The sequence below is a fragment of the Neofelis nebulosa genome, chromosome 7 (genome assembly GCF_028018385.1).
Source record: "Neofelis nebulosa isolate mNeoNeb1 chromosome 7, mNeoNeb1.pri, whole genome shotgun sequence".
Taxonomy (NCBI): Eukaryota; Metazoa; Chordata; class Mammalia; order Carnivora; family Felidae; genus Neofelis; species Neofelis nebulosa.
Window position 1 is genome coordinate 61,202,859 of NC_080788.1, and position 22,610 is coordinate 61,225,468.

At 48.5% G+C, this 22,610-nt stretch overlaps 2 protein-coding genes across 11 annotated transcripts in view; both read left to right on the forward strand.

Annotated features, from left to right (window-relative positions):
* Nucleotides 1–7,927, forward strand: part of TTBK2 (tau tubulin kinase 2) — a 167,941-nt gene extending 160,014 nt beyond the window's left edge. For all 5 annotated transcript variants that reach the window (XM_058738036.1, XM_058738035.1, XM_058738037.1 and 2 more), the window contains one exon: nucleotides 896–7,927. In XM_058738036.1, the coding sequence (XP_058594019.1) occupies nucleotides 896–1,358 (463 nt within the window). In that variant the 3' untranslated portion in view covers nucleotides 1,359–7,927. The remainder of the gene's footprint in view (nucleotides 1–895) is intronic.
* Nucleotides 7,928–9,246: 1,319 nt separating this feature from the next.
* On the forward strand, nucleotides 9,247–21,663 carry CDAN1 (codanin 1). Of its 6 annotated transcripts, none has more exons than XM_058738031.1 (28): nucleotides 9,247–9,375; nucleotides 9,603–10,093; nucleotides 10,334–10,540; nucleotides 10,740–10,909; nucleotides 11,042–11,155; nucleotides 11,238–11,316; nucleotides 11,722–11,842; nucleotides 12,000–12,109; nucleotides 12,575–12,664; nucleotides 13,304–13,379; nucleotides 13,911–14,116; nucleotides 14,432–14,552; nucleotides 14,688–14,834; nucleotides 14,945–15,111; nucleotides 15,468–15,555; nucleotides 15,809–15,898; nucleotides 16,082–16,136; nucleotides 16,346–16,479; nucleotides 16,561–16,664; nucleotides 16,914–17,072; nucleotides 17,442–17,505; nucleotides 17,699–17,777; nucleotides 17,937–18,085; nucleotides 19,231–19,338; nucleotides 19,455–19,518; nucleotides 19,686–19,867; nucleotides 20,118–20,225; nucleotides 20,844–21,663. In XM_058738031.1, the coding sequence occupies exons 1-28, from the start codon at nucleotides 9,286–9,288 to the stop codon at nucleotides 20,967–20,969; spliced, it is 3,699 nt and encodes a 1,232-aa protein (XP_058594014.1). In that variant the 5' UTR covers nucleotides 9,247–9,285; the 3' UTR covers nucleotides 20,970–21,663. The 6 variants fall into 6 exon arrangements, with proteins under 6 accessions (XP_058594014.1, XP_058594015.1, XP_058594017.1 ...); XM_058738032.1 differs by having other exon boundaries at nucleotides 10,337–10,540; XM_058738029.1 differs by having other exon boundaries at nucleotides 9,262–9,423.
* The last annotated feature ends 947 nt before the right edge of the window (nucleotides 21,664–22,610 follow it).

Here is a 22,610-nt window from a genome sequence, read left to right on the forward strand (position 1 = left end):
TCTCAGCTGCTCAGTAATCCTGGGAGGTAGATAGCATTCCTATTAAAAGCTAAGAGAGGTTACGTGAACTGCTGCTGAGGATGGGATTTATGGAGCAGCTGTGGAAAACACTATGGGATTTCCTCAAAAAATGAAAAATGGAACTACCATATGATCCAGTAATGCCACTGCTATTTACCCAAAGCAAACCAAACACTAATTCGAAAAGATATAATGCACCCCTGTGTTTATAAGATATGCAGACAGCCCAAGTGTCATTGGTGGATGAATGGATAAAGATATAGAGTGTGTGTGTATGTGTGTGTAATAGAATATTGCTCAGCCATAGAAAAGAAAGAACATGGATTGGCATTTACAGCATAGATGGACTTAGAGGGTATTATGGCAAAGGAAGTGATTCAGAGAAAGACAGATACCATCTGATTTCACTTATATGTGAAATCTAAAAAAACCCAAAATGAACAAGCAAACAAACAAACAGACACTCATAAATACAGAGAACAATTGGTGGTTGTCAGAGGGGAGGGATGGGTAAAGTAGGTGAAGAGGGGAGTACAGCAAAGGAAATTTAGTCAATGATATTGTAATAACTTTGCATAGTGACAGTGACAAAACTTATCATGGTGAGCATTGTATAATGTATAGAATTGTGAAATCATTGTGCTTTATACCTGGAATTAATATAACATTGTATGTCAACTATACTTTTAAAAAAAACTAGGAGAGGTTAAATAATTTGTCTAGGGTCATACAACTGGTGTGTGAAAGAGTAACTCTGTTTCCTGTGTTTGCTGACTTGACTCACATCAGATACATTATCATTTGGGACATTGTGACTTTCTGGACTCACTTGAAATGAATTAAAATGAAAAGAAGTCTTCTCTGTTCCTTTAAGGCTCCGCAGATACAAAGTCCTAGGGAGTAGCAATTCCGACTCAGACCTTTTCTCCCGCCTGGCCCAAATTCTTCAAAATGGAACTCAGAAACCCCGGAGCACTACTCAGTGCAAGAGTCCAGGATCCCCTCACAATCCAAAAACACCACCCAAGAGTCCAGTTGTCCCTCGCAGAAGTCCCAGTGCCTCTCCTCGAAGCTCTTCCTTGCCTCGCACATCTAGTTCCTCACCATCGAGGGCTGGACGGCCCCACCATGACCAGAGGAGTTCATCCCCACATCTGGGGAGAAGCAAGTCACCTCCCAGCCACTCAGGATCCTCCTCCTCCAGGAGGTCCTGCCAACAGGAGCATTGCAAACCCAGCAAGAATGGCCTGAAAGGATCCAGCAGCCTCCACCACCACTCGGCCGGCTCGAAAGCCCCCCCAGGGAAGAGTAAGTCAGCCACTAAACTCAGCAGATAGGAGCTGGGCTGCATCTCTGGGAAAGGTGTGAGGTCTTCCTCCTAAACCTGATGCATGTGTGTCCTTGTACTGTCTATTTAAAAAATCAGTGTTGATCTTCTCTTACAAAAGAAAGTAACATAAATTATTTATAAGAAGACATAAATATATGATAAGGAATTACCTAAGGCAGGCAGCAAGCAGATCAGGAATCCATGCCTTTGCATAGGAAGGAGCAATCCAGCAAAATCCAAGGGGGAGATTAAATGAACTCTTATTTTTTAGCTGCCTTTGAAACAAAGGAGTTAAAGGAAGGAGATGGAATGGAATTTTAAGGGGTTTGGCCTGGTATGTTTGTTTTTAAGGCATTGCTCAAAGATTATATGGCAAAAGTGAAACTTCTTGTTTTAATATTTTTATTCAAACTTCCCAACGTGGGAGAGTCAGAATTGCTCTAATATTAGGATATATAACAAGTCTGTTTCCTGGAGACCCAGTGCTCATACACACATGGCTTGTGTATTTATCCAGTGTATTGAGAGTTCACACCTTTACTTTGCCTCATGCCTACTACCCTCCCTGGATTTCACAGTTTTTAAAGTTAGTGTATCTCACCTGATGCAGTCTCTCTAATTTTAACGATACATTCTAATATGCTTTCAGCAGCACATGATGAAAACTTCAAATCCAGTTATTTTTTTTAGTCCCCTAATATTTTTCTGTGGAGCGGCAGTTCTTAGTATATTTTTATTGTGAAAAAGAACTACTGAAACTTAGGTAAAGGAAGAAGTCTAAATAGAGCTACTTTCCAGGCTTCAGTGCTTTAGGGAGAGAGGAACAGAGTGAGGCTAATACCATTCAAGACAAAAGAACCCTCTTCCCCTCTGTTTCCTCCTTATGGAAGGAAGACCGACCAGAGTAGACCTTACTTTCTTAGGTCTTCCGGATACCAGCTATTTCCAATATCAACCTCCAAGATGATACCAGGGAAATACACTGCTGCGGAGTGTGACTTTATGCTTTTAGATATTTAGAAAGAAAAATAGAGAGAAATTAGGTACGTTGTTGAGGCTTATAATCCTCAAACTTTGTATTTTATACATTTAGCCAATAAGGAACAAGTATCTGGGGAAATAAATTTAGGCTCAGTATTTATCTTTTAATGTTTTATTACCTGCTTCTCTTGTGCTTTAGTTTGAATATTTGGGCTTTTGGACCTGATTTCCTTGTAACCTCAATTTATAAAGCTGTGAGGAGGAGCATATTCTGATTTCACTCTTCTAGTAACAGGAATCAGGCAAAAGTAAATTATGCTAGATTTTTCAAATGGGCTCTTTTCTACTCTGTAGGTGTTTTGTGTTGTAAAGACCTTATTGAGGTCAGGTAAATTGGTCTGCTTGCTGTTGAAATTTGCCTTCTAGCAAACATCTGTGCTTTCTCTTTGACCTTGTGTTTGCTGCCAAAGCTTAACATGGTTGAATTGGAAAAAAAAAAAAAAAAAAGAAAGAAAGAAGTGTATTTCCTCACTAAGTGAATACATTCTAATGCTGCATCAAAGCTGCCCTGAAGCTGCACTGAACTTCTCTCGTTCTCTTTATCTGTGTTGAGCTTTTTTTAAAAAACAAAAAACAAAAAACAAAACGAAACTCAAAGCACTGTTGAGTCCTATACGATCTCCCATAAGAAATGTAGCATAGTGTGGAATCTTAATTTCTCTCCGGTTTCAAGCACTACAGAGGAATGCAATAGATAAGACATATTTGCTGTTTAACTAAAGCAACTGTAATATTGGAAGACCAGTCCTTCTGTATTATATTGTATAATAGTTGCTATAACACTACTTGCATGTCTTCATGGTAAATGATATAAATATTTATAAATATATAGAGAACCATATGCTTATATAAACTCATTCTTTCTCATTCTCCATTTGTAATTTCAAGATCACAGATGGTGAAATTCCTTTCTATTGTGTGCCTCGCGTACACTTGGGCCTTGCCTGTCTTCATTTTCTGAAAATATGTTCTTGGCATGGGACATTTCAGATTCTTCTTGCCTTCTTTGTGTAATAATGCAAGGGTTGGCAGCCTTCAAGCCAAGATAGGTTATTTAATTTTCACTTTTAAAAGATTTTAATAGGGGAAAAAATTACCGGGACATGCTTGTAATACTCGTTCAAAAATTTGTCATGTTAATCACATAATTCTGTCCTTATGGTTAAAGGGGATAAACTGGAATGATAATCATGGGTCTGACATAAATTGATTTTTTTTAATGTCTTAAAATTGCTATTCTTCGTTCCTCTTTTCATCTCACAATTTTTTTGGGTGGTGGGGGAGTGGAGTAAGGAATTATCTACAGTTCCTTAATTATCTACAATTAAGGAATTATCTTTTTTCTGTTGTATTAGCTAAATTGTGCTAAGGGTAGCCAGCTTTAAATCCTGACCCCTGTCATCTGAAATGTGCCAGTCATTGGGAAAGCTGATGAGGCTGCAGTTATGGTGTGTGTGTTGTTTTTAACTGGTGTTTCTCTTCTAGCAGTCAAAACAGACAGTGATGGCAACATGGTGATTGGATGTTTTCTCTCTATGGTTTCTTAATTTTCTCCCAGCTTTTCTACTGTGTTGCCCCCTTTTCTAAATGGCCCTGACGAACTCCAGATCCAGAGAGAAATAGCCTCAGCGTATAAGAATATTTTATTTTGCATGTGAGGAAAGAGTTAACCTCTGCTCTGATACTTTCAAAAGAAAACAGACTAGTTATTGCTTAAGTATCAGTAGGTCCACCTAAAAGGACTAGCTGATACAGAGATTTACTTCATGGTTTTTAAAAGCATAGTTTGTGCTTTTAGAAATGTTAGAGGTCTCAGGCTAAAAAGAGAAGTTGGCAGCCCTGAGCAAAGCATTTTTGGCCCAAGGATTTTTGTTTTTGTTTTATTTTAAGGTTATGGTATGGAGAATGGGTTGGTTATTTGTTGTTGTTTTAGTTCCTTCTTTTTTATTTATTTTGGTGTGTTTTAGGTTTTTTTTTTTTAGTGTTGGCATATTTCAGATCTCAGTGACAAACACAGATCAACCAAGCAATTTTAAATCAGTTTGGTTATTCTACCTAAGAAACATGGCCATTAATTAAAAGTCCAGCCAAACTATACTAATATAGTATGGGGCAAAAGTTAAAATTCTCTTTTGAAAATCAAGTGCCTCCTGGTTTCTCTTCTCACAACAAAATGGCAAACCCTAGTCACACTTGCCCTTACACCGTCATGTCTAGTCTCTGGAATTATGTGTGGAGCAGAAAATGGATTAGCAACTAGCTCATTCCCTGTAGGTAGCATTCTTCTTACATTATGCTGCCAAATCTCCAGGGTGTACAGACTGTTTGAAATATTAAAGTTTCACCTGAGAATCTTTTGCGCAGCATAAAGGCATTTAACTTTAATGTATAGTGAACAAAGGAAAATTGGATCATATCAGGCGTAAGCTTAAAGCACAGCATGTAAACATCTTTGAATGGTAAGTCTCAGGCAGGTGCCCTTATTCCCAACTTGGTATGCAAGCTGGCCTTGCTGACCAAGGGCACCATCATACTTACTGTTTCTTAAGTTGCATGTTGTGAAGGGAATGTTTTTTGTAAAAGTTGCCAAGTCAGTCCAGTTCTAAATAAGTAGCAAAATGGTCATTGATACCACTGTTGTCATTATCCACTTTGTATTATTTGCTTTAAAATACTAAGCAAATCTGAGCTGCTTCCTGATTCAGTGGACTAGTTGTGCAGTATCTCTTTCTTTTCAGCTCCCAGCCACTAGGGGAACTTGAAGTTCTTTGGTAATCATCAGAGATTCCTTCCAGGCTACAGATTTTTATGCAGATATTTCTATAGTTGCATTCAATCTACAAGGAAAAAGTGTACATTGGTGCATGTTTGATAAACCCACACGCAGATAGTTAAAACTATAATTAGTTTTTCTATACCCCATAGTTTTGAATTAAAAACAGATGCTTTTCCCCCAGAGGGTTCTTTGTTCTAGGAACTACATTCTGAATCTAACATTAGGAATTGGTGAAAGGAGAAACAGGATTGGGAATTCAGAATTTAGTGACTTAGGGAAAAAAATGCATCTTATTCTGGCTATTTGAAAATATATTTATTTGTAGATAAGTCTAGATTTAGTCTTGGGAGATCAAAGTTTTTTACATTTTAAAACTTTTTTCATTCCCTTAGATCTATCCAAACATGTCATATGTTAGCGAACAATTTCTTCTCTCGTGTTCATGTATTTTGGAATTAACTTGTTTGCATTCACTCTTTTATATTCTGCCCATTTCTGTTTATGTGCATTTACCACTGATGTTTTGGGACGTTGCCTAAACGGAGACATATTTTGGCACCTGTATCACTGAGGAGATAGAATGGTTGATGACAGTGGCATTGTTTAACTTTCTTGAGTTTGGGTCTGTACAGTTTATTTGCAGAAGAGCTACTCATCTATGTTTTAACACAAAAAGTATTACAGGATTGAGGCACGTAACCACAGTGGTAGTCGTCATATGTCAATATTTACCCAAGTTCTGAATCCAGAGGTGCAGATTTAGACCTTAACTTACAGAAGGGAACATGCAGCAGCTGCAGTCCTCAGACTGTATGGGAGGATGTGGTGCACAGAAAATGTCAGGTGCTTTTTAGGACATCCTGCTTCCCTGTCCTCATCCGATAGAACTCTGGTGTACACCTCGAGGATGTGGGAGGAATGTAGAAACGTCGTACCATTAGATTTCTCAATAGTTTGGCTATCCCTTTGGAATTAGGAGAAAGTGAACCCAGATAGTCTTGGGAGCCTGCAGAATCTGCTGCCAGCAGTGCAACGGAGAACTGCAGGAGGTATATGGGAATTCCTATAGTTTTTAAGTGACTCCAGGACAAGGGACAAGGATCCCTATTAATTTAAAGGAGAATTTGGATGCTGCATACCTCAGTCCCTGAGAAATCCCTGGCTGGACATGAAATGATGACATTAGCGTCCTGGCCCATCACTACATTGCCTAATTGAGTTGTGATTATCTGCTCTGACTTTTAAAATGTAAGTTGGATGTTTAATTATTCCGCTTGAGCAAATTTGGATCAGAAAATGGAAATGTGTGACAAGATCAAGATCACTTTGTGGTTATTATACACAATCTTCAAAAAAGGGAATAGCCAACAAGTAACATTTAGTAATAATTTGAATACTTCTTACGCTTTGCTGGATCTTTGGTTTTAAGGAGACATGTAAAACAAGTGAAGCCTTTTCCTTCATTACCCTGTGAAATTTTCACAGAGCCTGCCTCTTCAATTGGCAGTGACAGTATGGGCATAGTATGTATCACTGATGATGCTGACACGTCTCTTAGATACTCTGGGCCAGTGGTTCTGGGTTCCTTGACCTACAGAATAGGATTCCATAGGCAAATCTTTGAGCCCATGTGACTATAGAATTTGCCAATGACATCATTTTACACACTAATGATAGATAGGAATTTTACCTCTTTTCAGTAGTTTAATACCGTTTCATATTGTGTACAAAAATGTTCACTCACCCAGCTAAAAACATTGAGTAAACCCAAGGTTTTAATATAGACTGTCCTTGCCATATGATACTTTCTCCCCACCTTATAATACACATTTTTAAATCCTTCAAAATTCATTCACAGCACTTCACCATATTTGGAGTCTGGGTATTCTTCACTCACCCATAAGAGATAAACAAGGCTACTAGAGCTTGAATGTGATTTATTTTAGGGAGTAAAATTCTTGCCATCTTTCCCAGGAAGGGAAAGCCCGTAGGACTTTTCATAACTGTTTTCTTTTTAAATGACTCACAAGATAGGTAAGTTAGTTCAGTAAGGTAAAAAGCATTCAGAAATAGTTAGGAAGATCACAACACTGTGCCACCTGCAGCTCTGAAATTGGATTGAGTGAATTGAACAGAGAACAGATCAGAGAACCCACGTGGAGTCCATGCACTCCCTCCCTCCTGCACAGTTCTTGGTCCCCCTCCTGACTCCATTCCTAAAATTGCCAGTGTCGATTTCATTGGGCCATTTGTTTACGAGTTTAACAGTTTTGGGGGAAAAAGAGGGAGGGGGAAACATCTAGTTTTGACTAGATATAATTCTTGAAAGTTATGAACTCTTGGCAACTGTTATATCAGATTGAACCACAAACTAGAAGAATTTTCTTGTCAAGCAAGACCAGTAAGGTAGAATAGAGGACTTTAATAATCCCACAGTTTTCTCCCTTTCTCCTCCTCTTCGTGAAATCAGAGTGATGAGAAGTTGCTCTTTGAAATACCTCCAAAGGTATTGTATTGACCTTTTCCCTCCAAGCAGCCCTGTTTATGCATTTTTGCTCAGGCAACCAAGGACATAAGAGTATTGGCAGAAACACAGAGTGCTTTTGTATAGGCCATCTGTACATAAAAGTGTAATTATTTATTTAATTTTCCCATTTGTATCATATTAAAGCTTTGTACAGTGTTTTAAGTTCTGTTTTAAAATTATTTTGTATTTTATTTTTATAATCTAGTAATAAAATATTCATTCCGCATGCAAACTCTAGTTCTGTTTGTGTGATGGTTTGCTTTCAAAAGCAGGAAATAATATTTTTCTGATTTAATAAAGTTATTGAATGCACCAGAGGTTACAAGATCAACAGGGAACAGAAGGTGTTACTATAAATGCAGTACCACATCCAGAGGTGACCTAGAAAAAGAAGTCCTGGACTGAATAGAAGCTAGGTGTTCAGTATCCCTGCAGATAAAAACGAGAGTTCTGGGATATGAGGAGATGGTTTCCCATGTAATAAAACTGAAGGTGAAGTAACAAAACTGTGTGTATTAAGATCTCCTTTTCACTCCTTCATCCTCTGGCTGGAGGTACTTTCTCCTTTTCTGCAGGAAACGCCCTTTGTATCACTAGAGTGATTCCTGCTCCCTACCACCCTCTCCTTTCCATCTGCGACCTTCCTTTGAACCAGAAGAACTCTCAGGAGGCACCCGTATGGGCACTGCTCCACCCCGCCTGGTGTGGTTCAGCCTGGAGTGTTCTTGCCATCTGTCTAGCGCTCTGCCTGGTTTCCCTTTCTTGATTTTCTCAGTGAGTAGCAACATCCAAAGAGCTGCCTCTCTCGTGTTTCTAAAAGAAATTAAGAAATAACTCAAGCTGCCATAAACTAATCTGAATGTGCCTCTTAACATTTCAACTGCAGAGTAGTCCAAATAATATAACCTGGTGTAAGGTAAAGGTACAGACAAGCGCTTCTGTGTGCAGCGTGGCCTGAGGAACTTTAAGGGTTGTGGGCTGAGGATTATAAAAAGCCTCCATTCAAGAATCATCGTGTCTTACAGCCTTAAATGGTCGAGCAGTTGATGGTGACAGCGGGCGTCGCACGGGCCAGGGGACTGAAAACTCAACTTTTGAGAAAGACAAGGCCAAATGAGGTTAGGCTAATTTTATCCTAACTTCGTTAGGGTGGTGACTGTTGTATCTAGAAAACTTAAACTCCAGAAAGAAAAGAGTGTGCTTATCACAGAAGATAAGGCAGGTGTCTCTCTCCGGGAATTGTTCACCTTTATCGTCCAGCCGCTCTCCCGGCCCCTCGGTCTCCCCTGTCGTGTCCCTGGGACCCCGCAGGTCGCCCCTCGGGCCAGGGCAGCCGGGACCGGACCTCACCCATCGCGGTGCGGCCTCACTTTGCGGGCCAACGGTTGGCTGCCGGGAGCCGCTGAGCCAGCCGCGGCCTTGACCTAAGGCCTTAGCCGAACCTCAACCTGGGGAAGCCCCGGCCCCACCCCCAGCCCCGCCCCTCCGCTCCGCGGCCCAACGGTCGCTCCTCCGCGCCGGCCCCGCCCCTCCCGGGCCGCCCGTGGCGCGTCGGCGCCTGCGCAATCGCGTTCAAGTGCCCCGACCGGGATGGCGGCCGTTTTGGAGTCGCTGCTGCGAGAGGAGGTGTCGGTCGCAGCCGCGGTGAGGTGGATCGCGCGCAGCGCCCAGAGTTCGGAGGTAACAGCGCCGACACGCCCCCAGGCCTGGCCCGAGTCTGCTTTCCGCGTGAGATACCACCCCTCCGGTCCCTTTTCTCTTGGGTGCCTGGCTGTCAGCCCGGGCCGAAAGCGCTCCAACTAGGGGCCGCTGCCGGGCCGCCCGCCTCAGCGCGCCCTGCGGTCCGGGCTGCTCGTGGCGCCGGGCTGGCAGCTGACCCTCTCGCCCCTCGCCCGCTTCTCCCTCAGGATGACCCCGGGGAGGCGGCCGCGCTGAGCTCCCTCCGGCCACTGCGGAAGGAATTCGTGCCATTCCTGCTGAACTTCCTGAGGGAGCAGAGCAGCCGCGTCCTCCCGCAGGGCCCCCCAACCCCCGCCAAGGCCCCGGGCTCCTCGGCAGCTCTGCCTGGGAGGCCCGGGGGCCCGCCGCGGGGCGGCCGCGGGGCGCGCAGCCAGCTCTTCCCTCCGACGGAGCCTTCCAGCACCGCCGCCGCCGAGGCCCCTTCGGCCCGCCGCGGGGGCAGGAGGCGGGGCCCGGGGCCGGGTCGCGAGCGGGGAGGCCGCTGCCCCGGGGGCCTGGAGGAGGGGGTCAGCGGAGAGAGTTCGCCTTGGGCCGGAGGCCGGAGGCCCAGGGGATCTGGCAGCCCCGGCAGCCCCAGCCTCGCGCGCTCTGATCCGCCAAACCTCAGCAACCTGGAGGAGTTCCCTCCCGTAGGCTCGGTTCCCCCCGGCCCTGCAGGGTGAGAGTCAGGCCCCATCCACGATTGGGGTGGCACGAAGGCTGTGTTAGGGGAATCAGTAAATCAGGGCTGGGCGCTCCGCAGTTGAGCGTGGGAATGCCCCGAGGGTTGGGGGTGAGTTAACCACAGCGGTGAGGGGCCTTTTGCGAAGCCGCCCCCCCCCCCCCCGCGCCCCGCTGTTGTGGTGGAGGGGGAGGTGTTTGAAGAGAACGAATTTGAGAAAAACCTGTGGCTACTCAGCAGGACGAAGCCTTCGCGCAGGATCAATCCAACTCCGGTGAGCGAAGAGCGGTCACTGTCCAAGCCCAAGACCTGCTTCACCTCACCCCCAATCAACTGTGTCCCCAGTTCCCAACCCTCAGTCCCGGACACTAGCCCTTGGGGCCATGGCCTTCCCCCAGGGTGCAGAAGTCTGCAAGAGGAACGGGAGATGCTCAGGAAGGAGCGGTATGATCTTGCCACTCCCTGGGTTGTCAGCTTCCTCCCAGTGGGGGATCTGCAGGCCTTTTCCCTTGAGATTGGTTTGCCCCTGGGAGCAGCCCTGGGTCTGTTTCCTGGGCTGTGGATGTCTGCTCTGGAGAAACCTGAGTATGGCTGTGGAGGGGAAGCCAGGAGAACCTCTCATGACATCTCTCTGTCCCCTTAGCTCTAAGCAGCTGCAGCAGTCACCTACTCCCGCCTGTCCCACCTCAGAATCGGGGTCTCCCCTCCCCAGCCGGACAGGTAACCTCACAGCTGAGCCCGCTGACCCTGCCAGAGTGTCTTCCCGCCAGCGCCTAGAGCTGATAGCCCTCATCTACTCTTCATGCATCGCAGGTAGTTGAGAGCAAAGGGCACTTGAGTGGAGATGCCTGCGGAATTTTGGTGTAGGAGAAATGATAAGGCAAGCAGAACTGAGCCTTGGTTCCAAATGATGCCTGACACCCTGGGGCTTCCTTTTATATCCAGAGAACCTGGTACCAAACCTCTTCTTGGAGCTTTTCTTCGTCCTTCAACTCCTTACTGCTCGGAGGATGGTGGCCACGAAGGACAGTGACCTTGAACCACTTCCGGGAGCACTAGGTCAGTGAGTGAGCGTCTTTTTGGGAAATGAGGTCTGGAGATGGAACAGTTCTTAACTGACAGCTTGGTACTATCCTTCTAGATTCCCTGGAAAGCCCTCTGTTCCAGAGTGTCCATGATTGTGTCTTCTTTGCAGTACAGGTTTTGGAGCATCAGTTTCAGTGAGTTTCCCCAGCTTTGGCATTTGAGCCTTATTCCCAATGTTCGCTTGGGTCTCTGGCCACTTGAGGTAAAATGCTTGTGCTTAACACAGGTGCAATAACCTTGGGCCTTTTCCTACATGGAGCCTGTAGTTATTGGTCAAAGCTATGAATTTAACTCCTATAACAATCAAATTGCTATCTGTGGTCTTGGCATCCGATCTTTGGGTTTATGTCTAATGTTTCCCTGCTCCATAAGGTTTCGTTTCTTCCCCCTTGCCTCCATCATCTTAAATCCTTGGCCCATGACTTTGCCTTACATGCCTGCTCCATGTTCCAGATAATGTTCTCTGTGGGGTGCAGATGTCAGCTTCCTGTTTGCAGTCCATGTCCCGTTCCCAGTCATATGTGCTTTTGTCCCTGCAGGGTTCTTTCCTACTTGGACAAAGGGACCTTAAAACTGTTGGCTGAGAATGAGCGGCTGCTGTGCTTTTCACCAGCTCTGCAAGGCCGCCTCCGAGCTGCCTATGAGGGCAGTGTTGCCAAGGTAGGGACCCCTCCTGGCCTCCACCTGACCCTTCCCAGCCTCATAATTTAGGCAGCCCAGCACACACCGGGCTAACTCCGGGCAGGAATACAGAGATGAGGTTTTCTGAGCATGATCTGTGAGGGTTTCAGTCCCTAATGTCCCTGCCATATTTTAGGTCTCTCTGGTGATGCCACCGTCTGCTCAAGCTGTCTCCTTTCAGCCGGAAACTGACAATCGTGCCAACTTCTCCAGTGACCGAGCCTTTCATACTTTTAAAAAACAAAGGTGACAAGAAAAGGGAACTTTCAGGAGGGAGTGGGGCAGCATTTCTCTGGGATAGGCAGCCTATGTTGTTTTCCTAGAAACTAGGAGTTTGGCACTAATAGGTGGTAGTTTAGCACCACTGCACCCTTTCTGCAAGTATCATAATGGCTACACACCTTCATTCCGTTTTCCTGCCCATGGACTTGAACCTCTGACCTCAGCAGCCTTCTCACAGGTATATGACGTTAGTCACAGGGTCCTCAAACAAGAGAGAACCAGATCAGCTTTTCCTGTGTACAGAACTATCTGAAGCATGTTGTGTGCTGCTGCTGGGTCTTCAATGTTGTCGGCATGTAGAGAACTTTGGAGAGGATAAGGAATGGGGCTGTGGATAGTCCTGTCCTCGATGGTTCGGAGCTAGAGAAAGCACTCTTGGGAGTGAGATCAGCTATGCCTCAATTGATCAGGCGTTCTTGTGTCTGTCAGGGATGTGTTTTTTGAGGTGCTTCGAGAGTGGGAAGATCGGCATGAGGAGCCTGGCTGGGATTTTGAGAAGGGCTTGGGCAGCAGGATCAGGTAGGTGCTCCCACGCTGGTCACCTTAGTGGTGCTCTGGTAGTTGATTGGAGGAGGGCTCTTCCTCCACTTATAGCCCATAGCTCCTACCTTCTGTGTCCTCCTTAATCTCTAGTTATTGGCAACTCTCCCTCTACTCAGAGGGATTTGTATTGCCAGCTCCTTGCACTCAGAATGACTCAGACTTGTTATATGAGTGTGAATGCTTGGATGAATACCAAGCCCGTTTTCCAGGTTGCTTGAATTTTGGCCCAAGTCACTGGTTAGACCCTTTCCAACATTTTCTTCATTGTCTAGTTCAGCAGCTCCAATAACTTTGCATAGCTAGATGCAGAAAGAATATCCTGTCCAGTGATCTACCTTCCACATGAGTCATGACACTCACTAGAGCCCAGTATAGACTGAAGATTAGGGATGGTATTATCTCTTGGTGGGTTCAGTGTGTCTGTAGCCTTGAGGGATCTTGGTGCTAAGGAGAGTGTCCCTTACCTATTCTCACATCTTTGCACTGGCCAACTCTGGCTGAGGTCTGCTCACGCCCCTGGGTAAGGACTGAAAGGCCCAAGGATTGGCTCGTTCTCTCAGATTTCTGCCCCCTTCCTCCTTCCGTCACATTCTGTTCCTGCCTCTTATGCCTCAGAGCCATGATGGGTCAGCTCTCTGCAGCCTGCAGCCACAGCCATTTCGTTCGGCTTTTCCAGAAACAACTTCTCCAGGTAAGAGCCCCAGCAGAAGAGATGAATCTACAGGAGGCAGTAGGTATTAAAGGCAGCCAGGTAATGGTGGGATGGAGCAGACAGACATGCAGGTCCTGGGCTGGAGTTTGAACAGGAGTTCTCCTTGGGGGGTGGCTGAGATGCAGGTAGCCAGAGGGGAGCCGGAGCCCTCCATCACGTGCCCTGCACCCACGGCCTCCCTAGCCTCCTCACACACCCAGCATACCCTGCCAGCCTTAGGCCCTCACTACTCCCTTGTCCTTGGTCTGTGCCATAGTAGAGTGAGCCCTGTCGTAGGACTCAGGCCCGATTTTAAATCCTGGCCCTAGTGACCGAGGCAAACATCTAACCTTGTGAGGTTAGTCTCTTTACCTATAAAATAGCGTGATCCCAACCTTGAAAAACAAACCTGTGGCACCTGATACAAGGCTGGCATTCCAGAAATGTTCATTACTTCCACCCTATTTTGTTCAGTCCTTCTTTCCAGAAAAACTTACTGTTTTTTTTTTTTCTCCTCTTCCTGCCGCGCAGATGTGTCAGAGTCCCAGTGGCACTGGAGGCACGGTCTTGGGCGAAGCTCCGGATGTGTTAAGTATGCTTGGAGCTGACAAACTGGGGCGGTTGCGGCGCCTACAGGAGAGGCTTGTGGCCCCTCAGAGCAGCGGGGGGCCCTGTCCGCCCCCCACCTTCCCGGGCTGTCAGGGATTCTTCAGGGACTTCATCCTGAGTGCCAGCAGGTAAGGGTCCCCTGCAAAGTGCAGGGAATAGGGCTGAGGCCAGGAGGGGTTTGTCTTTCCAGAAGGGCAACAGTTCTCTCTCTTTTGCCTGGAATGTAACAGAGTGGGACCGGTGATGTCCAGGCTCCTCTAGCTCACAGTTCCTGCCTCCATTTCCTTTCCTGTTCTTTGACCCACACTGGTAACCTCAGCCTCCTTCCCTCTCTGCCCCACTGTGCCTTGCTTTCTGCATGAACTTTCTCTCTATTCCGATTCTGTCTATGCCTCTGCCAGTGTCTTTTTTTTTTTTTTTTTTTTTTTCCCTTCACTTCCTAGCTTCCAGTTTAATCAGCATCTCATGGACAGTCTGAGTTTAAAGATCCGGGAGCTCAACAGCCTTGCCCTGCCACAGCCTGAGCCCAGTGACGAAGATGGGGAGTCAGATGTGGACTGGCAGGTTAGAAAGCAGAATGAGGGAGAGAACAGGGTTCTGACCTAGGAGGGAAGGGCTTTTTTCAAGAACTGGGTAACAGATTCAGAATTGCTCTTGAAGCCCTATGCTTAGGACATCTTGCTTCCCTGATCCCTACAGGGTGAACGGAGGCAGTTTGCCATGGTGCTGCTCAGCCTGAGGCTTCTGGCTAAATTCCTGGGCTTTGTGGCTTTCCTGCCATACCGGGGGCCTGAGCCACCCCCCACCCGTGAGCTCCAGGACTCCATTCTGGCCCTGAGGAGCCAGGTGAATGGGGGCTCTGGTAAGGAGGGCCGGGAGGGGCTGCCGAGCCCTGGAGATGGAGGGCGTCCCCCACCTCCAGCCCCCCGCCCCCTGACCCAACCCTGCCCCGCCAGGTGCCCCCGGCCCTGGATGTGCGGGCGCTGTTGCAGCAGGGGCTGCGGGCCCGCCGAGCCGTGCTCACAGTGCCCTGGCTGGTGGAGTTCCTCTCCCTCGCTGACCACATTGTGCCACTGCTGGACTATTACCGCAGCATCTTCACTCTCCTGCTCCACCTACATCGGTGAGTCCAGAAAGGGTGAGGCTTAAGCCAAGGACATGGGAGAACACTGCTGAAGCTGCTGTCAGTGAAGAGGGTTGAGCGGCCCTGTGCTTCCTGTGCGGTACCATAGCCATAACCTACCCTCAGGGGAGAGGCAGAAAGTGGGCACTTTTTTGCACTTTTATTAGCTGTTTTTTATTCCTCCTGTGGCTGAGCTCAGAGGGAGTACAGATCTGGTGAGGGGCGGTGGGGAGATCTGTATGGGGTCACCTGTATGACAGCCATCCCCTTTTGGTCTGCTTTTGAGAATTACCTTCCCAGTGATAGCTTTTTTTTATTCCGTTCTGTTTCTTTCCTTATACAAATGTACTGTTTAGGAGCTTGGTCTTGTCAAAGGAAAGCGAGGGGGAGATGTGTTTCCTTAACAAGTTGCTGCTGCTTGCTGTTCTGGGCTGGCTTTTCCAGGTTGGTCAAGTGGAGGAAGATCCAGATTGGGGAAGGGAGGCATCCACTGTGGGTGGAATCAGGGAGTAGGAGAATGTCTGAGTCTGAACAAGGTCACAGCCAGAAGATGAAGGTTTAGAGGGGATATGGGAATTACCATGGTTTCAGAGCAAGGTTGCTTTGTATCTGGTGGCCAAACCCTGGAACCACAAGGTCTGTGTGTTGAATCTCTGAAGCGCTGACTGGAGTTTGCACTGCTTTGATCTTTTGTCAGATTCCCACAGTCCCTGAGGATCTGTTCTTTCTGGAAGAGGGTCAGTTGGATAATTTTGAGGTGGATACAGTAACTTCAGAGCACGGGTTGGTAAGTGTTGGGGTCTGGCCAAAGCTGTGGGAGTGGCAGGAATAAAGGAGGCAGGCAGTCTGGGAGATCCTAGAGACTGAACTCTTCTGTAACTCTTCCCCAACTGTCCCATTTCTGGCACACTGGGGAGGAAGAGAAGCCTGCCTGCCTGCCTGCCTAACTTTGGTCTGTTCTCTCCCCCAGGATGGCATGCCTGTGGTGGACCAGCACCTACTCTACACCTGCTGCCCCTATATTGGTGAGGCACCCAGGGTCCTCAGTCCCTGGCCTGTCCCTTCATGAGCACCTAAAAGGCATCCCGTGGGCCTAACACCCTAATATGTTGTTCTCTTCTTAGGCGTTCCCCAGGTGCCTCCGCCTCTTTACTCCACAAATACTTAAAGTCCCAAGATGCCTGGGAGGGTAGGGGTGGTTCTGGAACTAAGCATTTGGGCTTCCCTGTCGCAGGAGAGCTCCGAAAACTGCTCGCTTCATGGGTGTCCGGCAGCAGTGGGCGGAGTGGAGGCTTTGTGAGGAAGATCACTCCCACCACCACCACGGGTCTTGGAGCCCAGCCTCCCCGGACCACCCAGGGGCTGCAGGTAAGGGCAGGGCAGAGGCAGGGGACATCCAGGGGAGAAGAGAGAGGAAACTCTTCATGCGCCGTTGCCTCCTCCCCATAGGCACAGCTGGCCCAAGCCTTTTTCCACAACCAGCCTCCTTCCCTGCGCAGGACTGTAGAATTTGTGGCTGAAAGAATCGGCTCTAACTGTGTCAAACACATCAAGTAAGGGTTGAGGGGGTTGGGAAGGCAGATGTGGAAGGTGCCGGGCTCATTCCCTTACCATTTACCCCCTCAACTCTTAACATTGTATTGCCAATCTGAGGAAAGTTAGCTTGAGGGGAAGGATGTGGTGGGGAGGCTAAAACTGCTAACATTATTTGAGGTTAGTTCTGACCAGATTTCCTTGCATTTGCAGCCCCTTTCTGATTCAGTTCCCTCAACCACCTTCGAGCTTTTCTGTTCCCGCTGCAGGGCCACACTGGTGGCAGATCTGGTACGCCAAGCTGAGTCGCTTCTTCAGGAGCAGCTGGTGACGCAGGGACAAGAAGGGGGTGATCCAGCCCAGCTGTTGGAGATCTTGTGTTCCCAGCTGTGCCCCCACGGGGCCCAGGCACTGACCCGGGGGCGGGAGTAAGAGACGCCAGACCCTCATCCCCACTCTCCGCTTTTATTTTCCTGACTTTTTTTCACAAACTCATCTCTTTTTATTCCACGTCCTCTCTGAAACCCCCTTTTTCTTTCACTTCCTATGTAGGTACATATCTTAGGCTTTAGGACCCAAAGTCCAAAGTTGAGTTGGAAGAATGGGGGGTTGGGTGTCCCATTCCTCCCGGCGTCAGGGATCAGGGGTGGGCCCAGGGCTGACAGTGCTTCTCTTACTCCCCTGCCCACCTCTCCCCAAGGCAGAGCCCTCCTGGCTCAGCTGATTGGTGCACTTGGCCTTTCTTTCTGTGAGCCAGGCCAAAACCTCTAGCCATCACGGACTCTGTCTCCTTTCAGGTTCTGTCAGAAGAAGAGCCCTGGGGCGGTACGGGCACTGCTTCCCGAGGAGACCCCAGCAGCTGTAAGTAGGGAGGAGGCCTGGAGCCCGCGGGCTGCTGTTTGGTGGTGGGGGAGTTGCGCTGCGGGTCACATGTGCATGAAGGTGGTGGATGGGTCCGAGGGTTGGTCCCGGCCTTGGGGACACCTGAGCTGTTGTTCATTCTCATCCCTGAGCCTCCCCTGGCCCCTGACGCTGCAGTTCTTCTGGGTCACAGGTTCTAAGCAGCGCAGAGAACATTGCTGTGGGGCTTGCGACAGAGAAGGCCTGTGCCTGGTTGTCAGCCAACATCACAGGTAAGGTCCAGGACAGGGGAGTGGCTGACCAAGTTCTTCGAAAGTGGACTGGCAGAAAGTGGGAGGCCTCTGGGGGAGAAGGAACATAAACCAGTTGGAAACATTGATGGGCATGGGTTGGTGTGGTGACCCCTCTTCTGTTCTCCCTTTGACCTGCAGCACTGATCAGGAGGGAGGTGAAGGCGGCAGTGAGTCGCACACTTCGAGCCCAGGGTCCTGAACCAGCTGCCCGGGGGGAGCGGAGGGGCTGCTCCCGAGCCTGTGAGCACCACGCTCCCCTCCCCTCCCACCTCATCTCCGAGATCAAAGTACACAGCTCCCCTCCTCCCTGCGCCCCTCTCCTCTCCCTTCTCCCCGCTCTTTTCCTGGTCTCCCTCCTTCCTCACGTCAGCTGCAGTGTTTTGTGTAGCCGCTTTCTGTGTTGTGCAGCTAGTTCGGTGTCCTTCGTTACTGAACGGGATTAGGTAGGGCACAGCTGAACTGAACGGTTTTCCTAATTGCTTTTCACTAACTTCCGGTACCTGAATCACCCAAAAGGGGAAAAGAACAGATAATGAAAGTTTCCGATGGGCTGCATACTGCTTGCATGGGAGGTGATGGGGGGAGCGGACATCTGCTGTAGTAGGAAAGCCTCGAAGGGGGCAGTCACCTGTGTTGGCACAAGATTTCAGAAATGTTCTTATATGTGGGATGTGATGCTTATTTAGTTGTAGGCAGTAAGAATAAACTACCATTGCTCTTGATTGTAAAAATTTAGATACCGTCTAGAGTAGGGCTCAGCAAACAGCCCATGGACCAAATCCAGCCAGCCTGCTGCTGATTTCTATAAATCAAGTTTTATTGGAACACAGCCACACTTGTTCACTGATGAATTGTCTAGGGCTGTTTTTGTGCTACAGCAGCAGAGATGTTAAGGCCTGCCAACCCTCAACTATTTACTGTTTGGTGGAGCCAATGATTAGGACTAGGGACTAAGAAGGAATGACAAAAATGGAGAGTATATAGTGGGGAGAAGAAAAGGCTAAGTGGTTTTCTGTACTGAAGCCGGACTCTCCCAAGAAGATGAACAGAAGCATGGGGGATAGAAAATATAACATGTAGCCAGACGGTTCTCCTAAATGCTTTCAGGATAAGGCTCTCTGGGAAGTGGCTGGGTGTGGCTTTGTCCCAAGACAAGTGACATCTCTTGAGCTCTCAAGGCAGCATGTTGTCCCTCAGCTGACCTGCTCCATCTGTTCCCTCTGTTGCTGTCCACTTGGTTGGCTTCTCCCAGCTGTGCGGTCCTGCCCAAGTCCCAGGTCTAAGGCACCTTGGCCCGGCCGCTTCATCCGGGGACCCGGTCTTCCTTTTCCTTCTGCCTCTTTCCACTGGCTTCTCGGTGGCCTCCTCGGTGGCCTCCTCGGTCCCAGCCAGGTATGAAGTCTCGCTCTGCTTCCACCCCTGCTCTCTCCAGGATGTGCTCGCTCTGGCTGTGGGGCCCCGGGACCCTGAGGAGGGAGTCTCTCCGGAGCATCTGGAGCAGCTCCTGGGCCAGCTGGGCCAGACACTGCGGTGCCGCCAGGTGAGACCTAACACGACGCTGTACTTGTGTCCTTGTCCAGTGCTAGTCACCAGAGCTGCAGCAGCTCAAGGCTGCTGCTGTAAGGATAGCGCTAACGTCCAGCCTCTTCTCCACAGTTCCTGTGCCCGCCTGCAGAGCAGCATCTGGCAAAGTGCTCGGTGGAGTTAGCATCCCTCCTTGGTATGGCTCTCTGTCATTACATCACCCTTCTGTCACATCCCCCAGATCTCAGGTTTTGGTACAAGCTAGATTAGAAACATGGAGCTTTGTTCTCTTCTACCTCCCAGGGGCCAGCTAGGTGACCCTACCTCCATTTCTCAAAGCTTGACTTTTTTCTTTGCCCAAAGTTGCAGACCAGATCCCTGTCCTCGGGCCCCCGGTGCAGCACCGGCTGGAGAGAGGACAGGCTCACAGGCTCCTGCACATGCTGCTTTCCCTGTGGAAGGATGACTTTCAGGTGCCGGTTCCACTGCAGCTGCTGCTGAGCCCAAGAAACCTGGGGCTTCTGGCAGACACTCGGCCAAGGGAGGTGAGCTAGAGCGGCGGAGGTGGGCAAGTGGGCTCTTTAGCCCCCTGCACTCCTGTTCTGACACCCCCCACCCTCACCCCAGTTGCTGTGTGTGTGTTTCCTTTACTCCACCTTTTCTGGCGCTGTGTTCGTTTCCTCTAATACGCTCACATGGGCTGCAGATCTCCTCCTCCTCAGCAGCTCTGTCCTTTGGATCAGTCAGGGTCACTGTGTCAACCTACCCCACTGACGCTCTCCATGTGTGTTGCAGTGGGACCTGCTGCTGTTCTTGCTTCGGGAGCTGGTAGAGAAAGGGCTGATGGGACGGACAGAGATAGAGGCCTGCCTGGGCAGCCTCCATGATGCCCAGTGGCCAAAGGTAAGGAGTCCTCATCTCCTCATCCATCTGTCCCTTTTCTCTTGAAATGGGGCCAGCGGTGGGGCCCAGGAATTCTTAGGATCTTCCCAAAGCTCAGTGAACTTTATCAGGTATCTTCAGGACCACCCTGAAATGGTGTGTCTGTTCTCGAGTGCCTTTTTCACATTTGAGTAGCTACTGTATGAAAGAGGGTGCCAGCGGAGGAAGGAAGATGGAGGGCAGGTAGTTGGAAAGCAGCGTGGCAAGGTGAGTATGGGTTTTTTAAATTAGAATAACCTAGATTTGAATCTCAGCTGGTACTGAATGTTATCGTAATCTAGGGCAGAATAGTGTATACCTCCTAGGGTTTGTCAGGATGAAATCTGTTGGTGGTAAGTACTCACTAGATGATTCTGCGCCTCCTGTCAGATTCCCCTCCCTGCTGGAACTGGAGCATCCCCAGAGGACTAATGGGAAAAGGTGTCATGTCCATTTCAGTGTAGAAGGCCGTTGGGAAAAAATAAGGTTGTCTACTCATTGGTTAGCAAGGGCTAGATATTGGGGATTGAGTTTTATAGAAAGGATGTACCATCCAGAATTATGTGTCAGCCTTCTCTGTCCTCTTTCTGCTTATTCCAGGACTTCTCTGAGGAATTAGCAACACTGTTCAACCCATTTCTAGCTGAGTCTCACATGCCAGAACCCCAGCTAAGAGCTTGTGAGCTGGTGCAAACAAACCGGGGGACTGTGCTGGCCCAGAGCTAGGGCTGGGGAGTGGCCCTGCCTCAGGTGTCTGACCAGAACCCTGGAGCCCGGCCGGACTGTGCCTCAGGAGGAGGCCCCGTGCCCCCCTCGGAGTGCTCACCGCTGACCCTTGCTGACGCGGGAGCAGCTAAGTCTGTAAGTCAGGCTTCCTGCTCACATGCGAAGGAAGCATGTGGCTGCCGGCATCCCACTGACGCTGACTGCAGGCTCACGGCCCGCATCCTAGAGGAAGGAGGAGGGTTCACCAGATTCAGGATTGTGATGGGAAAGCCGAGAGACACACTCCAGTCCTGGAGCAGAAGAGTTGGCATTTATTATTTGGATTATTAAATGACGTGTGTGGGCTTGACGACACAGGACTCGAGCCCTATTTGCTGCTACCCCAGCATCCCTTAAAACTCTTTGGTTTGGAAATCATGACAGAGGCAAGTGGCTTCTGCTTAACTCGTGAGTAAAGTTAAAACATGAATCTTGGGGAGTGGACGTTTTCTTACCACCAGGAGCTAGGCTGCCTGCCATCTCCTTAAAAATGCACAGTACGTGAGGTGGGGCTGACCTGCCAGAAGCCCAGCTTTTACCCTGCACCTTCTCTGCCTTCAGCCCTGTGCAGGTACTAACTCTCAACCGTAACTCCATACAGGGGCTACACACAGGGCAGAACATTAGAGCTTTTTAAAATAAACCGTTTTCTTTATCAAGGGCTTCATGTCTAGTTATTTTCACCTGGCTCTTCCCTTGAGAAGGCTGTAGTCTCAGGTGGGCTTGAAGGTGGGCACTGACAGGGCAGAGCAACCCTTGTGCTGGTTTGTTAGGGCTGGGGGTGTTGCATTTGGCTCAGAACAAAAGCGTTCTGTGTGTCTCTAAGTTTGGACTAAAAAGCGCTACCTTGATAACGTGCATGAAGTTCACTCCTATAAAATTCATTGCTTTTCTACATTGGCAGTGCACACAGATTCGGGCTGTGTTGGAGGAAGGAGAGGGTACTCAGGGAACCCTCCTGAAGTGTCCCGAAAAATTCTGTCTGTGTGTCCGTGTGTAGTTCCTGGGGGAAAAGCACATAGCTGTCAAAGAGGCCGACCCAAGGCCGAAGGGGCCTGCTGTGTCTGTCACCTGAGGAAAGCTGGTGGGAAGTCCTGACAGCCCTCAGCACAGAAAGGTCCCTCAGCACCTAAAAAGCCACTTCCATCCCTCAGCTCCTCCCAGCTGCTCCTTTTACAAGTTTCTGCAGCTGAACCTTTTGTTCCATAATCTTTTTATCTTCAAAGGCCTTTATTTTGTCCTTTAAATCCATTTCACACTAATCTATAGGATTTGTCCTATAAATCCATTTATACTAAATTCAGGAAGTTCTGAATGCCTGGGAGCCAAGAAATGTTTTATCTTTCTGCACCCATGTGGCTTAACGAGAGCACTGCTCTCTGAAGGTGAGCCCTGAGGTAAGAAGCTGCCACTTCAGAGGACCCAGCTCTCTGTAGGTGGGACAGGTAGGCGGAGCTGGGAGGCAAGCCTGAAGCCCCAGGGATGCTGGGCTAATGCCCACTCAATTCAATATAGCGTGGGCCCAGCTCAGGAAACTTCACAGTGGCCTGTGTGAACCTTAAAGGCCCATTCTCTAGGCAGTAAGATAGAATTACAGTGAAA

Excerpts from the sequence above, each read along its gene's own strand:
- CDAN1 (XM_058738029.1), top strand. The coding sequence starts at position 9,286 with ATGGCGGCCGTTTTGGAGTCGCTGCTGCGAGAGGAGGTGTCGGTCGCA. Across the intron at positions 11,843-11,999 it reads ATGAGGGCAGTGTTGCCAAG|GTCTCTCTGGTGATGCCACC; the intron begins GTAGGGACCCCT and ends GCCATATTTTAG. Across the intron at positions 15,556-15,808 it reads TTCTGGGCTGGCTTTTCCAG|ATTCCCACAGTCCCTGAGGA; the intron begins GTTGGTCAAGTG and ends ATCTTTTGTCAG.